The sequence below is a fragment of the Anser anser genome, assembly GCF_964211835.1.
Source record: "Anser anser genome assembly, chromosome: 1".
Lineage (NCBI taxonomy): Eukaryota > Metazoa > Chordata > Aves > Anseriformes > Anatidae > Anser > Anser anser.
Window position 1 is genome coordinate 37,052,014 of NC_139720.1, and position 22,486 is coordinate 37,074,499.

The following is a 22,486-nucleotide window of genomic DNA, read 5'->3' on the forward strand; positions in this document are numbered from 1 at the left end:
ACAGTTAGCATTACTAGCAAGCAGCTTTAAGATTTAGATCCTGGGTGGCAATGCTGCATCCATGCTACAGCATTGGATCCAATAATGGAGAAATAAGTAGCTGATTTTTTAGAATTCAAGAAGTTAAGAAAACAAAACCCAGGTAAATTACTTTACTTAACAGATTTTCACCCATCCCAATTAGTGACCATGGAGAGCTGAGTTGGAAACTGAGGCAAGGATTAAGAAAGACACAATAAAATTTGTGTCTTGCATGAAAAATAATCTTTAGAAGGACTGTGGGAATTACTGCCCTAAGTTTGGTGCTAGAAGCAGTGCTGATTGAATTTTCTCACTCACTGCATTGTTCTGCACTGTTTCAGTTGTTATTCATTTTTTCATACTTGTGGCCACTTGTCTTCCTTCTGATGAAAAATTTCATTTCTTGCTCATTTTTCCCTCAGTTCACATTGTCTCAGTCCCTCCTACTTGAAGAGACACCTTGACAGCAGCATGAAGCAGGATGGTCAGGATAACACTAACAGTAGAGAAAATTGGGTCAGTAGTAGTTTACAAAGGAAAATAAAATTGAGGTAGCTTCGGAATCACCAGATGTGGCAGCGATAGTTGTTCTCCAAAGACTGTCTGTAAAGATGAAAGAAGCACTTCGTCTCTGTTACATTTGATTTCTCTGTTAGGATTACCTGCAGAAACTTTAGTAATAATGTGAATCTTTTGAGTTGGAAAACTGATCGTTATGAACTCAGCCAAGGCAATATTCTCACGTCATGTGTTACTGTGGTGCTTGGCTTGTGGGGACAAAGGGAGATCTAAAGGCTTCATAACCTGTTTTTCTACTCTGCCATTTAGATGTTCCCCAGCTTACTATAGCTAAATCTTTAGGGGGGAAATCCTGGCTCTGTTGAAGTCAAGTCAGTTTTGGCAAATGAATACAATGGAGCCAGGATTTCACCTTGTACCTTGAAGACTGGCTTCCTTTCTATCGTCTGCTGCAGAAGGAGTAATTTTTTTTTGTAAGGTGAGATTTGGATAGCAGTAGTTCACATAACTGAATGTGAACTACTTTCCAGTTGCTTTCACAATCCATTTAATATGGGAAAAAGCCTGCAATAGGAGACTTACCCGTGATTATCTCAAATGCACAGTATGCTTTGGCATAGTCTTGACTTTTTTGAGTTAAAGGTAATGAGTTGGATTTCCCTGTGTGAAATGAGCTTTATGGAAATGTCCCTGTTTTCAGATTCTCTTTGAGACTCCCCATAGATTTTATTGGAGGAGAGAGGAGGAATGATGGAAGCTGCTTTTTATTTTTAATAACTCCCAGGCCAGTGGGCACCTGAAAAAGCCTTCCTCGTTGTGTCCCAAGGCTGGCCCTAGCCCAATCTCCCCAACAGTCTTTGTGTTGCTTTATGACCTTGAGCTCTCGCCACCTCTGATCCACATCAAGTTCAGCCAATTCTGCTGAAGCAGCTGTCAAGGGGTAGGAACAAATGGAGAGGGCTGCAGGGGCCCATCTGCTCTGTCTGTGAGGCCAGGTACAGCCTCGGGGTTGAGTGCTGGTGGGGCTCTTTCAGGATACGTGCAGTCACTGCAGTGTAAGCAGGAGCACTGATAAGTCTGCCCTTCCACCTGCAAGATCTGTGGAAGGCATAATTCGCTGTGCCCCAGCAAAACTGGCTTTAGCTCTGGGGCTGTGATGTCAATTCTGTCTTCTGCACCCAAACCTTGAGTGGTGTCGGTCTTTGTCCTCAATGATCTGTGGTGCAGAGGTCTGAATGTGAGATAAACAATGCAATAATTGCACACTTAAAAATACTCCAACACGGGAATTAATAGCAATTAACGACATGCAAAACCACAGATCTCAGTGTCATCATGCAGAAGAATAGAAATGTTTTGCAAGAGTCTCAGGAAGAGGCAGGCCAGAAACTTTGGTTCACCCACCCAAAAATATCAGTACATAATGACTTCTTCAACTAGGGAAGATACCTTCTTGTACCTTGGTGACTGCTTCAGCCCAGACAGCTAAAGAACTGAGAAGGAAATATAGATAAGAGAATGCAGAATGTATGTTGTTTGCTAAATTTTCCCCACAGAGTATAAATCACCAAAGTATTTCCTTAGGAGTAAGGTGGTAGTACAATACAAAGAAAGTCCATTACCCCAGTTAAAATACATGCATGTGTTTTTTTGAGCTTTTTTTTTTTTTCGTTTTCTTTTTTAATTTCCAGATAGTTATCTGAAACTTGCATTTCCATTTGGTTCTCATTGGGTGTCCATTAATTTTTTTCTTCATGTCGTTGTAATCTGTAAATATATATATTTGGACTATGGACCTGTCAGCTTAACCAGGAAAGAGACTGGAGCTTCAGCAGTAATATTAACAAACTTCAACTTTTAACATTTCTGATTTACGTTGTTTCATTACCATGTGACACACGAGGTCAGGGAACACATGAATTTTACACTCCAGATGAAAGACCTGGTTTTTGGTACGTCTTTAAAACAGAACTCTGTCTCTATCACAGGAAAGATAAAAGAAACAATTAGGAATTTAACATCTCTTCATCTACCTACTTGTACTAGTGTTATGAGAAACCTCCCAAGCTTTATGGAGAACATGCTTTAACTTTTTCCACAATCAAAGGTGGCTCATGCATAAAATCCATAATCTTGCCATTGAATCTAATTAATCTATCTCTGAACTTTCACGCCAGACAGTCTCCTACATCCCCATACAGCTGCCTAAAGAAAGCAATAAATGAGAGAGACAATAAACTAATCTCAAGTATCTCCCTTTCTGCAAGCCAGCCCTTGTGCTGCACTTCATGTTACACTCCACTCTAGCTGCCGGCTTATGCTAAAAGCAGCAGCCCTGCTTCCCCTCTTGCCTCCCATGGTTTTTTCATGGCTTCCCCTCCACCGAACCTCTCCTGGTGTGGTCGGAGCGTGTCACGATGCAGCACATGGATCTGACAGAAAACCCATCTACCAAAGGAAGAACCTCGGTGCCTGTGAACTGTGCCTGCTGGTGCTCACTCTCTGGGTGCCAGGTTTATGGTGGCTGCAGCCTCTGCAGCAATGTTGTGTGCTTCCACGTCAGTTCACAGAGAGCCACCGATTGCACTGGGATCCTCAGCGTTTTCTAAGGGCCAAGAATATCTGAAGGTTTACATCTACTTTATTTCTTCAAGGACTTATCTTGTATTCTCTGCAAAAATGGCATTCTGTCTACCAGCAGAGGTTAGAAAGGGCCTGAGTGAAACCTGCAGCTTGTGTTATTGTCGTAAGAGAGCACTATTCCGTATTTAATAAATGACAGGCATGTTCTCTGCCATACCCAAGGCTGTGTGAGAAAGGTGTGGTATAGATGGGTTGAACTGGGAAGCTGAGAAGAATGACTTCCCTTTAAAAAAGAAATATTATTGTTGTGTTAGTTTCCAGTTTTTAGGGCCAAGGGAAGAATTGCCAAGTCTCAATAAATCACCCACTGCTGCCTTTATTGCTTCCTGGAAGGAATTCTCGGTAATGGTGTTGGCTATTCTGTACATGCGCTGGGAGAAACAGCAACACCCGTATTCATGTCGTGTTTTCGTTCAGTTCTCAGTGACCTGTATCTGGTCCTCTCAACATCTCTCGGCCATCCAAAAGCAAAGCATGGTTGGGTGATACTGCAATGCCATTACAGTGGTGCCACTCTTTTCCCCATAGCATAAGGGAAGATTTCAGTCATCAGGCTAGATCTCTAGCTTTCTTAAAAGTCTTTATACCCATTGAGCGGACCTAATGACAAATCAATACTGGCCATCTAGCTGGGAAAGCCTACATGAAATAACTGCTATAGCATCTCTAACAAGGTCTAATAGATCTAATGAAACTACTGGAGCAACTTCATCCACCCTGATTGTCTCTTGGTGTCCTTAGAAAACTTGTGGTTTTGTGTGTCAAAACCAGGAGCTTCTGTTTAATAAAATTCATTTGGGGTAAGTTAGCTCTTGCTGGTGTAGGAAGCAGCCAGCAGGCAGCGTTATCAAACAGCTCTCACCCCAAATCCAAATCTTGGATCTTGTGTAGCTCAGAGAAGCTTCAGAATCTTAAAACTTGAAAAAGCTTCTGCAGCTTTTTGTGACTCTCCCCTAGAAAGGCTGATGGAGTTAAAAAAACATAGAGTTGTTATCATCGAGCATTGGTTTCCTCTTGCTTCACCAGTTTAGCCTTGAAACCAGCTTTTGTTTTGAGTCTGCTGTGTAGCTGCTGGATGCCAAATTGTCTTAACTCCTCCTTATCCTCTAGGCAGAAATTAAGATAGCACATTGCTTGTCTTCCTTGGAGCCATCTGGAATCTGAAGGCTCAATCTGCGTTTGAGGATGGACCTTCAATATGCATGTATTTCATTCCTGCAGTGAGGCTGTTGTTGAATACAGCCCGTGGCATCTTCCACAGCTAAACACACCTGAGTTCTGCCTCTGCCATGATCAGTGATGTAAATTGGATTAGTTTAGGCAGTCCTGAGGTCATGACAACCAAGAAATCCTACAGTGAGTCCTTACTGAAAACTGCTTCCCCTTTCCAAAAGCTCTGACCGCGTCTCATGTTGGCGTCATTTCCAGGCTGCCCCGTGGGGCTGTGGCAGGAAAAGGCCGTGCTCCCTGGGCACTCCTTTGGTGAGCGGGACATAGGGGAGCCACAGGTATTATAACAAACAGACGTTCCATAGACGTCATTATAACAAATAGATGTCCTATAGACATCATCATAACAAATAGACGTCCTATAGACGTCATCATAACAAATACACTCCTAATCAGCTCACGGGGAGCTTTTTCGTAACTTGCAGCTTCTTGGCTGATGCTGAGCATTCATTTAACTACTCTCATATAAGCAATGAGCTCTGGAAAGTTTTTTGGGTTGGGATTAGAAGAAGGAAAGCAAGTCTGAAAAACAAACAGAAAAATTAATCTCGCTTTTTTCTATATTTACCTATTTTTAACCCTCGTGTTAAAACAAACTCTCGACAGAACTCATCCAGGCTATGCACTGACTAACATGATGTTAAAATATTCTTTTTGAATCTGGCTTTTTGTCAATACACAGAACAGAAATCCTCACAGCTTCCATCAACCATGAATCAAACTTTTTCTGTAGTCTAGGAAAGCAAGATTAAAAATAGATCATTAGCCAGGTTTCCTAAGGAAGTAAGGCTCACAGGATCATGCTGTCTGTGTGTCAATCCTTTCCTAATAACAAAACCTTATTATTTAATCTACTTGCCAATTTCAGCCAAATTTGACAAGGGAGTAGATATTAAACCTCAAAGATATTAAGTTCTTAAAACGTTCATGAAATCAGGAGAGAGATCGCATTCATGCCCTCTCTGAGGGGAGACCTGAGCAAGAGTTCAACTATATTATTAGATTATACCAGATAATATTATTATAAATAATATATATATTATTGTATTATACCAGAGAATCCACATGAGGGGGGAAGAGAGGGAGGCACTGTGAACGTCCAGCTCTGGGAAGTGCCGATGAGGAGTTTCACACTGCCAGGATCTGTCCCATGGCCACCACGCGGCTCCTTCTGCTGCCCAAGGAGCGCCTCGGTTCTTAACGCTCGGGGGCTTCTCAGATTCCCTGATGGTGGGGGTCTTGTAAATTCCTAGATGGTTACATCAGGCATTCATTTTTATATTGGAATACTTCTGCCTTTTTCTTTCTGGAAGCTTGCCTCGCTGTTTGGAGCCTGGGCTCGTGAGTAAGGTCAGTGAGCATTCCCAATAAATGGGTTGTGCTTTCAGGAGAGAAGGGCTATGTCCATACCTGTGAACAAAAGAGACAAAAGCCTCTTTCCTGGACCTAAAGGGAGGTGACAGGACTGGCTATTGCAAAGAAGGGAATTGTCACAAGGATCAGAGAGGTTTCATCAGGTGCTTTCAGAGAGAGCAGTGATGCTTCCAAAGGTTGTTCTCAATGTTCATTGGGTTTCAACCAAACCTAAATAAACCTGATAAAAACTTCATCTGAAAGGGTGAAAGATATTGCCAGTTTTGATGCAACAGTGAGTCCTCTTTCCCCTCTATTTGCCAAAAGCCCGCTTCACTCTCTTCCTTTCTCTTTCTCACTACTTGGCATTCTGAATATCAGGTTTATGGTTTTAAAAAAGTGCAGGTCCAGATCCTCTACCTCTTTACAGTACAGGCAAAGTGACCGTCTTATATTTTATTATTTGTTTTCAATTTAATTATATCTGGGAACTTTAAAAACATTGTGGCACCTTGTCCTTAGCTAAACCTTTCCAGTAGCCCCCTATTTCCTTGCAGATTGTGTTTTGGTAGTTGAGCTACTTAGCATTTGTATTTCCATATGATGTGTGCATTTGAGTCATATCACAGTTGGGAATGGAAAGCACTTTATAAACGTCCCCTTGCTCTCTTTATTCATATAGACTCCTTCCCAAAGATATTTCTGAATGATGCCCTGACTTTTAGAGTACTCCTATGGGACACAGAGAAAAGATGCACGAAGCTGTTCTTTTTCTTTGTTTTCTTCTCCTCTCGGTGTAATAAATGATAAAAGACAGCTTGCAAAGTCAGTGCCTGGCTCTGTAGGGTGCATCTTGTCTGGTGGGTTGTTGGTTATCAGAATGTGTACAGTGATAACAAGCAATGTACAGGGAAGATTTTTCTTGTAGCTAATGTGGTTGTGAAAGTACAAAGAGTCAGAATGACTATTTTTGTTTGTAGTAGAGCATCCCTTTGGAGCTTACTTTCAGCATTTAATTTCTTTCTATTTATTGGCTTGTTTTAGTTGCATATTTTTAGTACCTATGTGCAATTAGTTTCTAATGCCTTTGTCTAGTGTGCTATAAAGTTGTAAATGCTGGAAGATCTAGGGGAAAAGTGCTGGTTCCAGTGAGGCTGCTGGAAGTTTTCCCATTCCTTCAAGTACGTGAAGATCACCTTGTGTTCTTGCAGAGTGCTTCTCTCTCATTTGCTAGTTGCTGCTTATTTGCAACGCCAAAGACACTTTTAATTTTCCTCCCCCTTCTAAGATCTCTAACAACTTCTGTAATTCTATGCCCTGAATTTTGCATTGTTTCCCAAGGTGACATGATGACCATGACATAGGTTATGACCATGAGTGGCTCCTAGTGCTGCCTCCTGTGTTGCGTTTTCTTTCATGGCCATTCGGCTGTTGCCAGGCGAAGTTCGATTCATTTATCTCCCCATATTGGTTTCCTGATTTGCTGTCCAGTAATTTATGACTGCATGGAGCTTTAGGGCTCATTCTACTGCCCGGTGACCCTTGCGGCCCTTTCTCCCCACCTATTCTCAGCCTTGTGGGCCCCTGGGCCAGTTGTTGGCCCCTGGGCCAGTTGTTAATGCTGCAAGATGGAGGGCCTGGTATGTCCATGCCAAGGTGGATAAAAGGTCACCAGCCCCATCTTGCACAGCTTTTAGCATATGGCATCGTGGATCAATATGATGGCTATGCAGTGCCATATCATGAGAGATACTTCATCAGAAGTCTGCAGCAAAAGTCAAGTGCTAGGAAAGGCTAATCAACCTTTCGGTATCATGTCTGTTGCCAAATTAATAAAAAAAAGGAAAAAAAGGAAAACAAAAAAACAAAACAGATGAATAAACAGAAATAAATAAATATTTCATCCTGCATTGGTTTACTGTGGGGGTAAATTACGGGTCAGTTAAAAAACAAGGAGGGATAGCTGTAAGGGCCTGTTTGAGAGCTTACTTTAAAAAAATGGAGAGATGGTTTGACAATGTGGTGGTTGACACTGAAACAGAGCTGGGATGGAAACTCTCCCTGCCTGAAGAAGATTGAAACGTCAGTACTTCTTTTATTCTGCATCGACATCTTTTGAAGGCTTATGTGCAAGGCCAGAGGCCTGTCAGAGGGCGAGCAGAGTGTGAAGAGTTTCTAACAACTCAATGAACAAGGTATTCAGGTACAAGGTACCACTTGTCTAGTTTTTCACCCTTGCAGGCTGAGAACTGGGGTCCTTGTTTGACCACTTAATACCAAATACCTTGAATTTAGACGGCGAGAAGTTGATCGTGCAGATAAACAGATGTTGAGGGTAAAACCCATATGTTGTCTCTGACTTCCCCGTAGCGTGGTTCAGAGCTGACTTCTCGCTGTCCATCAATTGCTCATAGCTGCCCGTGTCCTAGACCCATTTAATTTACTAGTAAAGACAAAGCAGACACCTGTCCCAGCCAACTGCCCCCAGCTTTATTTGTTATTTGCATCGTGAGGCCAACTGTACTGAAATGTACCTACATGTAGGTAGCTGAGATGTTGCTCATGTAGTGAGGAGCCGGAACGCATGATCCAGACAGATACACTGCAGCTTGAGGGGAATATTGTAAATAAAATATTGAGTAAGTAGCTTTATGTGAAACAGTATCTTTGACTTCAGCTTGGTGGAATTCCCCCAGTTACAGACGTGCACCTTTTGCAGGGTGGGGACTTTATCCTGTGCATAAATACAAGCTGAAATGCACTGCCAAACGAGAGCATGGCATGGTGGCCTGGGCAGTTATTGGTGGTGGTATTTTCTAAGGCATGTCAGCAACATTTGCTTTCTTCACTGTGTTTTGGTGGTACACTATCAATTAGAAAGATAGACTATGATTTTTCCCTTCCATCTTTTCACCGCCTGAGCTATATTTAAAATATGAAAGACTTGAGCACTGGGGGAAGGTAAAGAATGAGGAAGAAGGGAAAAGGGAATTGTTTCCTTTCTGATGGCTTTAACTGTTTCCTCCAATTGTGCAAACTTGTTCATTTTTTGACCAGGATGGATTTTGAGGGTGGTTTTTTTGCTGTAGTTTAGATCCTTAGTACGGGATTATGATGCCAATTATGCAACATATGTAGAGTATTTGTAAAATGAATCTACAGGTACCTGCGTGTGCAAGACTTTCAACTCTTTTTTTTTTTTTAAAAAAAAAGAAAAGCACTGTAACTTCTGAAAATACATCCTCTCCCTGATGTAACGTACAAAGATCCAACATTGTGCTTCCCCCCTAGAACTTCTGGGGAAATGCACTTTCCTGCCGACGTATCGTCCTGTAACAGGACTCCTGCTGGTAGGACCTTGTGTCCTGCTGTGACAGCCATGACCATGTGTGCCACTGATTGTTAGTGGGCAATATAAACCTGATTGGAACATGCCCGCTAATTGGTTTGAGAGCTAGATATAGACAATGCTGTTTTATAGCAGATTGTGTAGATAGGCCTAGTCATAGGGTTAATTCTGCTTGACAGCACATCAGCAGCATCTTGAGAGTAATTACCCAACTTAAGTTTTCCCACAGTTGAATTGAGATCTTCAAAGGCTTCTACATTTACAAGTATTATTAACCTATATCTGAAACATGATGTTCCCACAAGGGCTAATTTTTTCTTTCTTTTATTAAATATACAGGTTATAGGGTTCATTTGCTAAGTGCTAAGCCCTTAGAAGAAAACACTACTTGTTAGAGAGGGAAAAATCTGTAGTGCACGACCAAAGCTAATGGTGCATAATGCACACATCATTGTCTTTTTGCAAAGACTTTAAAACAAGTTAAAATTTAGGTCTGGCTCCCTTCCTCTCTCCCTCTCTTCCACCCCCCGCTTTCCACTTTTAAGAAAATCAAACCACTTATTCCTATGTGCAGAGTGAGTAAATTGAAGACACACACAAACAAAACCCTCCTAGGATGTTGTTCAATTAAGTGCAGATCATTGGATACAATACATATGACATTAATGAAACGGTATCTGCTTCAAAAATAGATTGGAAACATTCGTGAATAAATTAAATCCTGTTAATGACTTTTTAAAAATGAAAATGAATTAAAACAATATTTATTTCATAGGAACAACTGTGTGTCATGATTCACAGAATATAATTTAATCCTGTTTTAAATTTATATTCTATTTTCTGTGTTCATTTTGTGATTTGTCTTTTAAAATATCATCTTTGTAACTGTTCATTATAAAAACCCAAAATATTAAAAATCACAGCTATCATTTGTGTTCAAATGCCATCAAATGCATTAAATATTAACACACACAGACGGGTAGTCTTGTTAAATGCAATATTTGCTGGGGAGGGAGGCAAATGGCTTTTATGGCATGAAGCGGATCTTGTAACTTATGATCTTTTTATTTTCTTTTGCAGGTCAGAGACAAAGTTTGACTCCAATTCAGGTATGTTTAGATTTACGGTGTTTTGCTGAATGTACACTACTCAGGTTAATCTCAAAAGAGTAGTTTATCAGTTCAAGTTCAGTTTAGTTTTAAACAAACTGGGGTAGGTCAGCCTTAAAAAGGATCTTCATTTCTCACCCTCTAAAAACAGCATCATTACAGTGAAACATTCGCTTTCATTCCTTTCATTAGTTCCTGTCTTTTTACTTTTTCCCAGAAGATGATCAGGAAGATGTATCTTGCGACAGGCTTTAATTGATCCAGAGAAATTATAGTGCAAATAAATGATAATACAGGCTAAAGCAAATGGAGGGTTGAAGTGAAGTTTGAGAATGATCACGGCTTTAAAGGAGAATGTTTTTCTTCCTGGTGGACAAAGACATTTCATGGGAATTTGAAGTCAGTGCAGCCTATCTGTCAGGAAACAGATGATTTGTCATCAAATTTTCGTGACAGATGCATGTACACAATGCATGCCAGACCAGTCTGTAGAGCTCTCTCTAGGAGGTTTACCGAAAGGCAGTCTCTCTCCAGTTGGCTTTTTAAAGAATTTTAATGTGTTGTAGGGATTGGGAGGGAAGTGAAGGTCATTCTAACAGGTTAATGTGTATCTAACAAGACAAAAAACACAGGACAGCAAACAGGGGCACAGTTGGGAAAAAGGCAGAGCTCCTAATACCAGACTCTTATTTATTCGGTTAACTATTCTTGGCTGTTCCTAAACATTAAACAATAGTAGATTAAGAATAGGCTGTTGTCCTGAAACTAGCTGAAATGTCCATTGCCTGGCAAAGTCACTCAAAATAATTTTTTTGTTAAGGTGGAAAAGACTTTTTTAAAGAGAAAGCCTGATATTATCATGGCAATCTTGTGCTTAGGCCTATGTTATCTTCTAATCAATTTGCTTAATGCGGTGATTGTAATTGCTTATAATGATATGCATTTTACAATACACATTAATCAGATTATTTATGAAATAGCTTGGTTCCTTTTATCCCAGCTACAGCATGATTTGGGTTTGAAATGTGAGGTATTACTTTGCTTTTTCTTTCCACACTAGATTTTATCTTTGGAACTGTATGGGAGTGAAACCTACAGCAGGAAGCATTTATATAGCTAATTCCAGCATCTTGTGTACTTGAGTCATCTTGCTTCTATTATGATTTTAGTCTGTGAGTTTGAGGTTACTTGTTTTAAATGCTGCTTGAATGTACTATATGCTAAGATTGTTTCTTAGATCCTGACCAAACAGGTTCACATGGGGGGATAGCTTCACATATTTTGTGCCATCCCCCCAAAAAACAATGCCATGGAGTATGGTGTTAAATATCTCACTTTTCTGTGGAGGGGGAAATGCTGTCTGCAGGACTTCGGTTTGCTCAGCGGATTAAGCTACAAACACTTTTCTGACTTTTTATTTTGAAGCAGCATTCCTGTTCTGTGTCCTGCTCCTTGGCCATGAAGGCAGGGGTGTGGGATCTCCCCGGAAGCAAAGCCCAACTTTGGCACCATCACAGCTATGGCAAACGTTTGCTCAGTAGATGTTACCAGGCCTTCGTGACCGGCTCTGTAGGTTGAACGTGAGCTCTTAAATGTCTCTTCTTCATCTGTGTGGGCTCCACAGGCTTTCTATCCTTGAGAGTGGGCCCCTATTCTGGGTGCAGACTTCTACCATAACTCACATGGGGATGTTGGAAAGCCTGGTTGTCCAAAGACAGGAGTGATGGCTTTGCTCTGCCTGCCCCCCTGCTCTTCTGCAGGCACTCCTTAGGCATTACTCCTACAGAATAGGACCAGATGTTAGAAAAGAATTTGTAAGTAAAGACCTTTTATCATAGACCATACAAAAAATATATAAATGTAAATGAGCAGTAAAAGCCCCTGAATCTTCTCTGTCTCCACGTTTTTTGCTGCTCTTAAATATTCTCTGGACTTGCACCAGAATTCTCCGCAGCAGGTGGTCAGCCAGCTTTGTTTGCTGAGTATCAACATCAACAGGTACCGTGAATGTCACAGGGAATTTTAAGCCTTGTGCTGTGCTGCTTTCCGCTTCAGAGTGCTTTGTATGCCGTCGGGGATACAGTTTGGGAATGTCCAGGGCTGAGGAACTTTTTAGATTTATTCTACTTTTTTTCTGCAGAGATTCACTTTCATCTTCTGCTTGTGATCCCGTTCCCCTAAATCCCTGAGGAAGCCTTCGGTTTGAAATGTTTCAGGCTTTCCTGTCATGGGACCCTGGCCGTCTGCCCAAGGTTTGAAGGCTTCTCACCTGGTGATCCAAGGTGAATCACCAGTGTGAGCGGCTGCTCAGCCTGGGCTGGGCTCTGGCTCAGTTTATTCTTTGCCCCAAATGTTGTCTTTGGAACAGAGAATTACAGACATTTAATGGCTTGGTCTTATCATTGCTGCCTCTTTCAGTGTCACATCCCAGGACGGTTGTTAAATGATAATAGAAAAAGAAGATTAAGCACGCAATTAAGATGGCATTTTAAGAAAAAAGAAGTTACAGAAAGTTCATAACCTTAAAGTGCATTTCATGTCCAGAAACACCAAGACTGCAAAAACCTTTATCTTTGTGAAAAGTAGAGCAGCCTTCCCTTTACAGGGATGGTGCTCAGATCTTCCACCAAGAAGCTCTTCTTGGTGGTCAGATAGTATAAGCACTTAGAGTTTATCTTTTGTTCCCAGTATGTGAGAGCAGCGGAGAAATAGAGACAATGAGATCAAGTCAGCATGTTTCACCCAAATAAAACATCACTGTTTTTATTTCTCCACCAAACAACTTGCTGTCCTGCTCCCAAAACCAAACAAAAAGCCCAAACCTCCCGGTGGCTCTGAGCGACCAGGAGGGACCGGAGGGATGCATTGGTGATGGCAGAGAGGCATCTTGGTAAAAAAATCTTTTTCTAATACGAGGGGATAAGATGCTCTGTGTAGCACCATGTTCTGCATACCATGTGCCTTTGAAATGTGTAAATGTGGCAGTGCTTTTAAAAGGGCTGCTGCCATTTGAAATCAATGACTCTGTATTTATGTGACCTTGAGTTCCTCGGAGACGCCTTATGGTACTTTCATGTCCCTCGTTTCGTTTTGAATTCCCCAGACTGTGATTCATGAGTAAACCAGTGATCCTGCAAACTGGAACAAACATGCTTTGTTTGAGTTTATCTCATGTTACTCAAAACAGCTCAAGTGTTGAACCTGAGAATGAGATAATTTTATTCTAGAATGAATATTTTCCTACAGGGAGCTGTTCTGCAACCTGCCGCGCGCCCTAAATTAACCCTGATGTTAATTCCAGTTAACTTGTGAGCCTTGATGTGCCCTTGTTAAGCATTTATCAATGCTTATTGTACTTCTTTTCCCTAGAAATAGCTGTGAAGTACTGAGGAATTAAAAGAAGTCTTTCTGAAGCGAGTACAAAGTCTGGAATACAGCTTTAAAAGTGCCCAGTAGGCTCACCATAAATGAAACCCTGGAAATAGTGTTCAACACTGAAATATTAGGCAAACATTGTCAAAAGAAGATTAATTTGAACTTGAGAATTAACTTAAAAGAAGGCTGTAAAATTCCTATAGTGATGATCAGGATTTATCATATAAATAGCTATAACATCTGTAGGGGACGCACATTCCTCATCTCATGGCTAACAGTTCCATCTGAGGAACTTTTTTTTACTCTGCTGACTCTTTATAAGTCTGGCTGGCAGAATTTCTGTCTCAGAGACCAGGGGGTTAGCTTCACGCTGTTAGAAGATCCCATGAAATGAAACAATTTTGCTTTCCTGTCACAATATGATGAATTTCGCTGGAACTGGAAATAGATTTTTTTTAGAAAAACTTGAAAGCGAAAAAGATTGGAAAAAAAATAGTTTTTCTCAAAATTTGTTAAGGAACAAAGTAAACCACAAAAAAACGCAGCTGAATCAAATTTGTTCTAATTACTAGAATTTTGGGAGTGTCTAAAATGCTTGGCGTGCTATGTGCTTGGTTAGCAAATTTTAAAGGCTCGTATTTGCTTTTGGTGCAGAGCAATACCAGGCGTATAAGAATGAATTTAAGAATGTAAGAATTATATTGGAATGGTAAGTTAAGGAAAGATTTCTTTTTTTCTTATTTAGAGAAAAAAATATACTTTTTTATGCTGTTCAATAGCAGGGAGAACTTGTGTATCTCAGAAGTTGCCACTGAACTCTGTATTCCCACTTTAGAAAAATAAGCATGGAAAATTCAAACAACCGTCTCAGCACGTCCTCTGCACACCAGTGAATGGTAGTGGTGAGTTTCCTACTGCCTGCAGGGAGGGCTGGAGCTTTCTTGGGAAGTCTCCTGTGATATTTGGTGTATCCTGTCTGTCGCTGCGGAGGTGAGCCATGTGATAGTCAAGTGATAGTTTTGGCAGTGAAATTGTGAACGGGAAGAAATCCGAGGTTTGTTTTGTGTTAAAGAGGAGCCACAAATCCCCGGACAATACACTTGGACTCCAGTGGAGTCTCTTTTATGTACGTGTCACTCAGAGGGTTGAGCAGAGGAAGTCAAAGGGCGCAGTGGCAGAAGAGAGAGGCACGTCCAAGGGCACACGCTGCCTTCAGCTCTATCCTGCGTCGCCTGCTGTGCCAGCCTTCCCCCCCTCCCAAAAAAAGAGATGCGTCTCCAAATCCAGCTCTTCTCTTTCTCCGCTCGATTGAACCACACACATCTATAAAATTAAGTGAAACACACAGATCATCTGTGTGATTTTGTACCACCGTTTGTGTAAATACTTCGGAAAACTTTCCAATTAGCATCAGGAATTAAGGCATAATAGCTGCCTGTGCAGCTAGAGGCTGTCCGGAGGGACAGCTACACACCAGCTTTTGTTGGATCCCTGCCACCCCAGCAGTCAGGCACAAAGCAGGTCAACGAGACCCCGACAGTTTCTGGAATTTCCTTCGCCTGCCGTGTCTGGAATCACAGTGTCTACTGGTGACTCTGCAGTTTGCTCTCCTCTCTGCACATTGCTTTTTCCACCAGAATGACTGTACCCCATGTCTTCAGCACTGCATAGCGCTGCCACCCCTGTGTCCCTGTAAAAGTTGCCGTCCTTGCCTCTCTCACCTCTTGTATTTACTGCTTTATTTCCCTTAATAAGGCCCCTGTAATGTACTAACTCACCGGGCTACATGATTCAGCACAGGTGTTAGAGAAAACTTGAAGAAAATTGTAAGGTTGGGGTGGTCAGAGGTTTTCCTCTCATAAATTCCTCTCAGCTACACTTCCAGATGTTCAGCAATAGACTTTACAAACTCTCACTATCAGCCCTGATTTCCCCTAGCCTGACATCAGTCCCATTGTACGAAAGCCATTGGTACAACTAGCAAGAGCACAAGGAGCATTTCTGCTGAGTAAGAAAGAAATTAAACCCAAAAGATATCATGAAAGTGAGCATCTCTTATCGACCCTTGCTACTAGGGAAGCCTAAAAGACACTTAACTGGCCTGCAACCTTAAGTCTCTGTAGCAGCAGGGAACTTAGTAACATCACCTGTCAATCAACTGATTGGTAGATCTAAGTACGGGTTACCAGATCAATTCCTGAAGTTTATTGATGTCAGCTTCTTCATCCAGAAACTGCATCCAGGTTGTGATAGAGCTGTTCTTAATTTCTTAGCAAGGCCGAGTACTTCCAGGAACTGAGGGAGAAGAGACATTTGGTGTTCGTAACAAAATCGTATCAACAATCTCATTGGTCACCTTACAACCAGGGAATTAGGTTTAAAAGGATTAATTTCAGAGTCTGTAACAGGGAAAGTGGCAAAATCAGCAGAGATACTGTAGAGTATCTCTGAAGGGTGCTCCATAGCTTTCTGGATGAGGCAAATGACCTCTCCAGTCTCTTTCTCAATGAATTATTTCTTTCTCCCTGGCCACCACGACTGTATGGGTTCCTGAAAGGGTGCATGAGCTGGCACAGTGAGACAGTGGGAGAGAGCAACTACATAAAGAGAACAGCAGCTCAGATTATCTTATTTGTCATTACTTGTTAGTGCTATTTTGCTCTTGGCATTAACAACTCTACAAGCAGATCGTTAGGGATGCAATGGCTGGAGAGCACGATCTGTTATATTCGTTCAGCACTGGGACACGTCCTTAGATCCAGATGCAAGCTGAACCATCTGTTGAATGTTTTCAGGGCCGCGCTACAACGTGATCTGGAATATACATGGCTGGGACATGTAACTGATACATCCCAGTGAGTTATGTGCTAGTAACAGCGCTGACCTGTGGTAACTGATCACCACCCTCATATTTCTCTTCTGAAGAATGGCAAAAGACAGACAAATTATTTCAACATACAGAACAATTTTAATTCATGGCGTTTTAATTCATCAAGTTTTAATTCATGGAGGGCTGATGAAAAATGTTGTAAGCATGCAGACAAATTTGCATATCTAGGATTTTTGAAGAAGGTAGCCTGTTGCCAGAGGACTCCAAAAAGGGACATTTCCAAATTCTATTCATGGTTTTCCAGTTGCAGATATTTTTTTCTTCCAGTTTCTATTCACCCTACTTCTATCCGAGCTTGTCTAATCCTTGCTATGACAAGCATGATTCTTCTCAACTGTCAAATTATTTTTAATAGAAAGCCTATTCATTTCCATAAGCTACATCCATGAATCTAGCAACTGAAGGCCAACGGCCTCGATCAGTCTCACAACAGACTTCAGTCTTCCTGTGTGATTTCTATTTTGCATTTTCCTGAATGATATATTCCTCCCTCCAATAAATTCTGTGTTCTCATTAATAAGGCAGCTACTTACGAATGCTCTGCCCTTGTGAGCCGTGCTCACTGTGCCACTCCTGCATGAAGCACTTTTTTGTCATGTAGTAAGAACTGTGCGTTAAAGGGCTTCACTCAGTGAGCCAGGAATATAACATCAACAAAGTCAAATACAGTTTTATATTTTTGTCTTACATATACTTTAATAATCGTTGCTGCTTTTTTCTTGTCTTGCTCTGGGAATCTTGCTGAAAAGCTTGCAATGTGTTTAAACTGGTTCTGTAATGAAAATATTTACATTTAGGTATTCCATTTTAATATCATTCATGTAAGCAAATTCATCAGATTTATTTAGGAGCATTTTTTTTACGCTTTTTTTCTAAGTACTAAAGATCATCTTTTCTACTTTTTATTTCATTGTAAATATAAAAAAAGGTCTGTCCTTAAGAAACAATTTGGAAAAAGTAGTCTTAGAAGACACGAGTGATGTATAAATCATGGTTTTATTACATGGAATTGGAAACTGCAGTGCTCTGTTAAATTATAATGTAAGCTATAAAGTAGATTGGATGAAGATTTTTTTATTTGTCATAAATGTAGTCGCTTCACATAGGTTTGTTCTATAAGGGAATTAATTTTGGTAGTCAGAAAAATTTCTCTTTCAAGTTAGCAACATTCAGCAACATAACATCTTTACTGTCCTGGAGAGCTGGATTTCTTAAACACAGAAAAGTTGTGATGTTTGCTTAGACCCATTAATCATTGTGCAGTTTCTTACTAAACAAGGCTACCTAATGACTTTTCAAGAGCTACTCTCATTACAGTCTTGTTCAGTGGGCAAAGCAGAAGATTTCTGGTGATACTCTTGAATTATCATATACTTTCAAACTTCATAAAGAGTATAAAGGCTTTTTCTGTTCTCTTTAAAAGAAGATTCATTCAGTCAAATTAACCCTGTTACAGACTAACTGTGATAATTAACTTTGCCATAGTCCCATTTAATTAGCCAAAAATGGAATATGTGCAAAAGAAGCCACAAGAATGGACAAGCAGGGTGGTTTCTGGTCACAGCTGTGGCTCATTGAGATCATTATATAGCTCAAATGCAATTTACCCACACCATGTACAGTTCAAGTCAGTTGTATTGTTTCATTGCATTATTAGTACTCTATTCATTTAACCATGAAGTGCGGAAGGAAATTGCTTGTCTGCTTTGTAATTTGGAAAATGAACTATAATTCATTTGTAAGTGGAGTATTGCGGCACTGTGCATCATATATATATATATATACTTCTGCAGAGATTTTGAAGAATGGCAACGTGGGATACTATTTAGCTCACTGCATGGTCCCAGGAAACAAGAATTCTGTAGGATACAAGAATTCTTCATGTCTCCACTACCTTCTGATGCAGAAGCTACCAGTATCTGGGTATATATAGGTGGCTGGGATGTGCAGGTTTGAATGTAATTTGGATGGCTTCTCCCTATTTTTAACGTTGTATGGGCATCCACTGATTCTGTACCCTGTTCCAGCATGCCCAACAGCTCTGTGACCTTGGACAAAGTCCCTTTTCCCTATGACTTTTTCCTCCTGCCTGTTGTCTGTCAAAACAAAAAAATAGTTTGTTTACATTACAAGGCTTTCAAGGGAGAGAGATGTCTATTGCTATCAAGCATGTCCAAGACCTAGTGCAGTGGAAACACTTTCTTCATTCAGATCAACCTCCTAGGTCCACCATAAATCATGGGTGGCCTTTATGAAGTATCTCCTTTTAGTCTGAGCAAATGAAGTTATGTTAGAAAGAGTCTTTGGAAAATAATATAAAAAGCAGCATGGTAAATGTATTCAACTGCATTACAGGTTTTCACTCTGCCTACACAGTCACCAGTACCACAAAATTTGTGTCGAGGGGACCTGTTATGTGCAGAAGAAATACGATTTGTACAAATGGTCTTCCCAGACCCAGAATCCTCCACCTTACTGAACTGCATGCTTTCTGCAGCAGAATGCATGACTGTGGCTTTAGATAAAGGCCTGAATTTGTTTATTAAACTCCAATATGTAGTAATAGTGGAATGACAATAAATATGGTGAGGGCTAAGGCATGTAGAAGAGACAATGCAGATAGAATACAGAACTTCCAAAAGTTCTTGGAGACAAATGTTTCTATCATTGGTATGGGTCTAAGAAAGCAGGTTTTTACATGATTATCTTAGGTTCATTCACACATGCATTCATTTCTGAAACAAACAAACAACAACAAAAAAACAAACAGCAATAGCAGCCAACCAAATTCCGCATTTGTGAACATGAATGATACTTAACATAATGGGGACTGGAGGAGGTTAAATGTCTTTGTCAGTGCCCGTTCATGAAATCAGTTTGAATCTTGCAAGATGCTGAGCAGCTCTCCCACAGGCCGTGAGAGTTGAAGATGCTCCACACTGCTCATGGATCAGCCTGCTGGTGTTTTCTATTACTGTGGAAATAATATGAATTTTGAAGGGAAAAGGAAAGGAAATCATAGAGATGGTGCCTTGTGAATATTGAAGAGATCCTAATAACATATTTGTTAATATATACTGTATTTAGTACAATCTGATGCATTCTCAAGACAAACTATTTTTTCCTCCTTAAGAAGGAATGACTTTTTAAGCTGTTTCTCCCTCCCAATATGTTTGAATTTACACTGAATCAGTAAATTCATCAGTCTCTACTCCACCCTTCAGGAAAGGCAGAAAAAAAAGAGATCTTAAGTACTTCCATTCCCGTTTCATTCATTCCCGCTCACCTGAGAATTCCTCCTGCTCTCTTTCCTGGTGACTAACAGAAAATTTCATCTCTTGTTTGGCCAGGGGCCAAGCAGCTGAGAAGGTTGGGTTGGGGCCCTTCCTTGATTTAAGGAGTGACTGAGGCTGAGCTGGGAATCAAATGCTGACTCAGTAGTTTCTCGCCCCTCCTTTGGGTGGACCGCTGCATCCGTCATCCTGTGAAAAGGCATCCCTTGTTCCTCATAGTGCTTCCTGCCACGTCTCTTTGAAAATGCACAAGGCCAAAGGAGGAAAGAGCGGAGTGCAAAGTGGGAAGATGGCCTCTGTGAGATACCAAATTCCACCCTGCTTGGTTTCTGATGGAGAAAGGAAGTTCTTCATGTGATGCCTTACTGAAATCAGAGGAAAAAGTTGAAAAACATGGCTCTTCAGCTGAGGAATGTTCCTACTTTTCCATCTACAGAGCCTAGCAGCTGTTCCTTGTTGGGTTTCCAGTTCCAAGTAAAACCAAACCTAACCAAGCCCAGCTCCCTCAGCTGCCCTGGCTCTCTCTTCCCGCTTTGGGAGGAACCCACAGCTTCGGTAAGGAGAGCAGTGACTTCAGAAAGCAACGGGGTCATCTGAGCTGTGATCATCTGGAGGTGCTTGACCTGTGTTCAGCCCAGAGGAAAGCTGGGGCCGTGTAAAACCACTGGGACGAGCACCGCGCTGCCAGCCTCATCAGCCTTGGGGACAGAGGAGAGGGCAAGACCACGGTATGCGGCGTGTGCCCCTCCTCAAGCCCCGTATGCTGCACGCTGGATGGCTCCTTTGATTTCACTAGCTTACCTTCATGGATGGGCCAGCCCGCAGCTAAACACCAGGCAGAGAGGACCACTGAGGTGCTTTTGATGACTTTAACGGGACAGGATGGCTATAGTCAACGTGTGCACTATTTTTCTCATTTTTTTCTCACTATCATAAAGTGCATTTTCCTTTTTGGGTTTTAGGCAGTGTCACATTAAGCACCATATCTTTTGTGCCTGAGCACATGTTGTCCAAAATTGCACATCTTCTGTTTTGATTAGCATGGTTTATGGGGTCATGAATTTGAATGAGGCGGAGGTTGTTTTTGTTTCTTCTCCCTCGGTTTGTCAGAGAGGAAAAAAACAACATCTTTTCTATACAAGATGATGAGAATGATATCATACAGTATTAGTTGAAAGAGGAAAAAAACTGTTATTTGAAAAAATTATCCATTTCATGTCATTAGATTGTACAGACTAGCCAAATAATAATGATTAATGGCAAAAGATTCAATGAGGATCAAAATGTTTTGTTTTTCTTTCAGTGATAGAGTGTTGTAAATTTATGACCAGTAAGAAACCATACAAAAGATATGTTGCCTTTTACTATTTCACATTTTGGTCTCTTATCAAAACTGATTTCAAGTTTTATAGTACTAAAAGTAAGAGGAAAAATGCAGGCTGCTTTTAATCAAACTGGAATGTTCAGCGATCACCATTAAAATCTTTACAGTGTTGATCTGAGTATGAAGCAAAGAACATTAATTTGTCTTTTGTTGACTTAATTTAATGGCAACCACAGCATTTAAGATGTAATGGTAGACAAGTTTGTGTCATACCACTGCAACTGCCACTGTACATGTGAACACCCATCTGCTTAGGATTAAGTGCTAAGTCAAAACACCAATGGAGCCTAAAGCTGCCAGTTTAAGTCAGACACAGTTTGCACTGAGTTTTACGCGAGTAAGGACAGCACCATCAGGTCTTAAGCCAGATGACAGTGAATTAAGTTACAAGGACTGAAAGTATTTCTGCAAGGAAAGCATTGCATTCCTTGTGATCTGATCAGCCTTGCTTTCCATCCGGGGAGGGAGGCTGAGTTGCCATTCTCTGATATACCATTGTCATTCCCTCCTACTGCTCTTTACAGAGCAAGGGGTCCCAGCCTTTTCATCAGCCATGGTCCAAGTGTCTGAATGATCCCAGAACTGTATGCCCTTCTCCAAACACCATGTCTACCAGTGTCATAAAATCCATATTCTCGGCGTTTGGTTGTTCTGCATAAACCACTGGGCATCTGATTGAACACTGGTACCTGATCTTCTTTACTAGCTGCAGCAGCTGAAGTGCTTGGATTATTTACACAATATCCTTTTCAGGGTATCTTTCAGTCTAGCTTTCACACAATCTGTGTGTGTCTGTGGAGAAACAGCAGCATTTCATTTGGAAGCATATTTTATACAAGCTATTATCAGATTAAGAAGAGTGGGATCATCCTATCTAACTGTAACCATCTACCTTCACATCTGAGCTTCCTCCAAAGTTAGCAGGAAGAGATAAGGAACCTCAGAGGGGTTCATCCCTTCTGCTGGAGAAGTCTGGCTGGCGGTGCGCTGAATCACCGAGTGAGTGCCCATCCCTGCTCATTAACTTTGATGGTTAAGGTTAGGAGAGATTATCGCCAAGGGATGTGCAGAGAGCTGGGGCTGAGTTGGTGAGATCCCCAAGTCACTTCACACAGCTGCTGCTGTGGAGGAGTAGCAGAAAAATTTCATAAGCTTAAGAGGAGAACGATCCAATTAGTTTTAAGTTCTTCTTCTGTGTGTCAGCAAACCACCTGTACACACAGCTTGGGAAAAGTGTGTTTATGGGCAGAATGAGTTTACTTGTGATTATTTTAGTTCCGTTTCTCTTTGTGTTCCTTTTTATTTCCCTTTACTTTTCTT

The 22,486-nt window shown here is 41.1% G+C and overlaps 1 protein-coding gene across 4 annotated transcripts in view; it reads left to right on the plus strand.

Moving 5' to 3' along the window:
• MSRB3 (methionine sulfoxide reductase B3) overlaps nucleotides 1-22,486 on the plus strand; it is an 85,503-nt gene that overhangs the window by 34,987 nt on the left and 28,030 nt on the right. For all 4 annotated transcript variants that reach the window (XM_083844454.1, XM_083844455.1, XM_083844452.1 and 1 more), the window contains one exon: nucleotides 10,196-10,224. In XM_083844454.1, coding sequence (XP_083700580.1) covers nucleotides 10,196-10,224 — 29 coding nt within the window. The remainder of the gene's footprint in view (nucleotides 1-10,195; nucleotides 10,225-22,486) is intronic.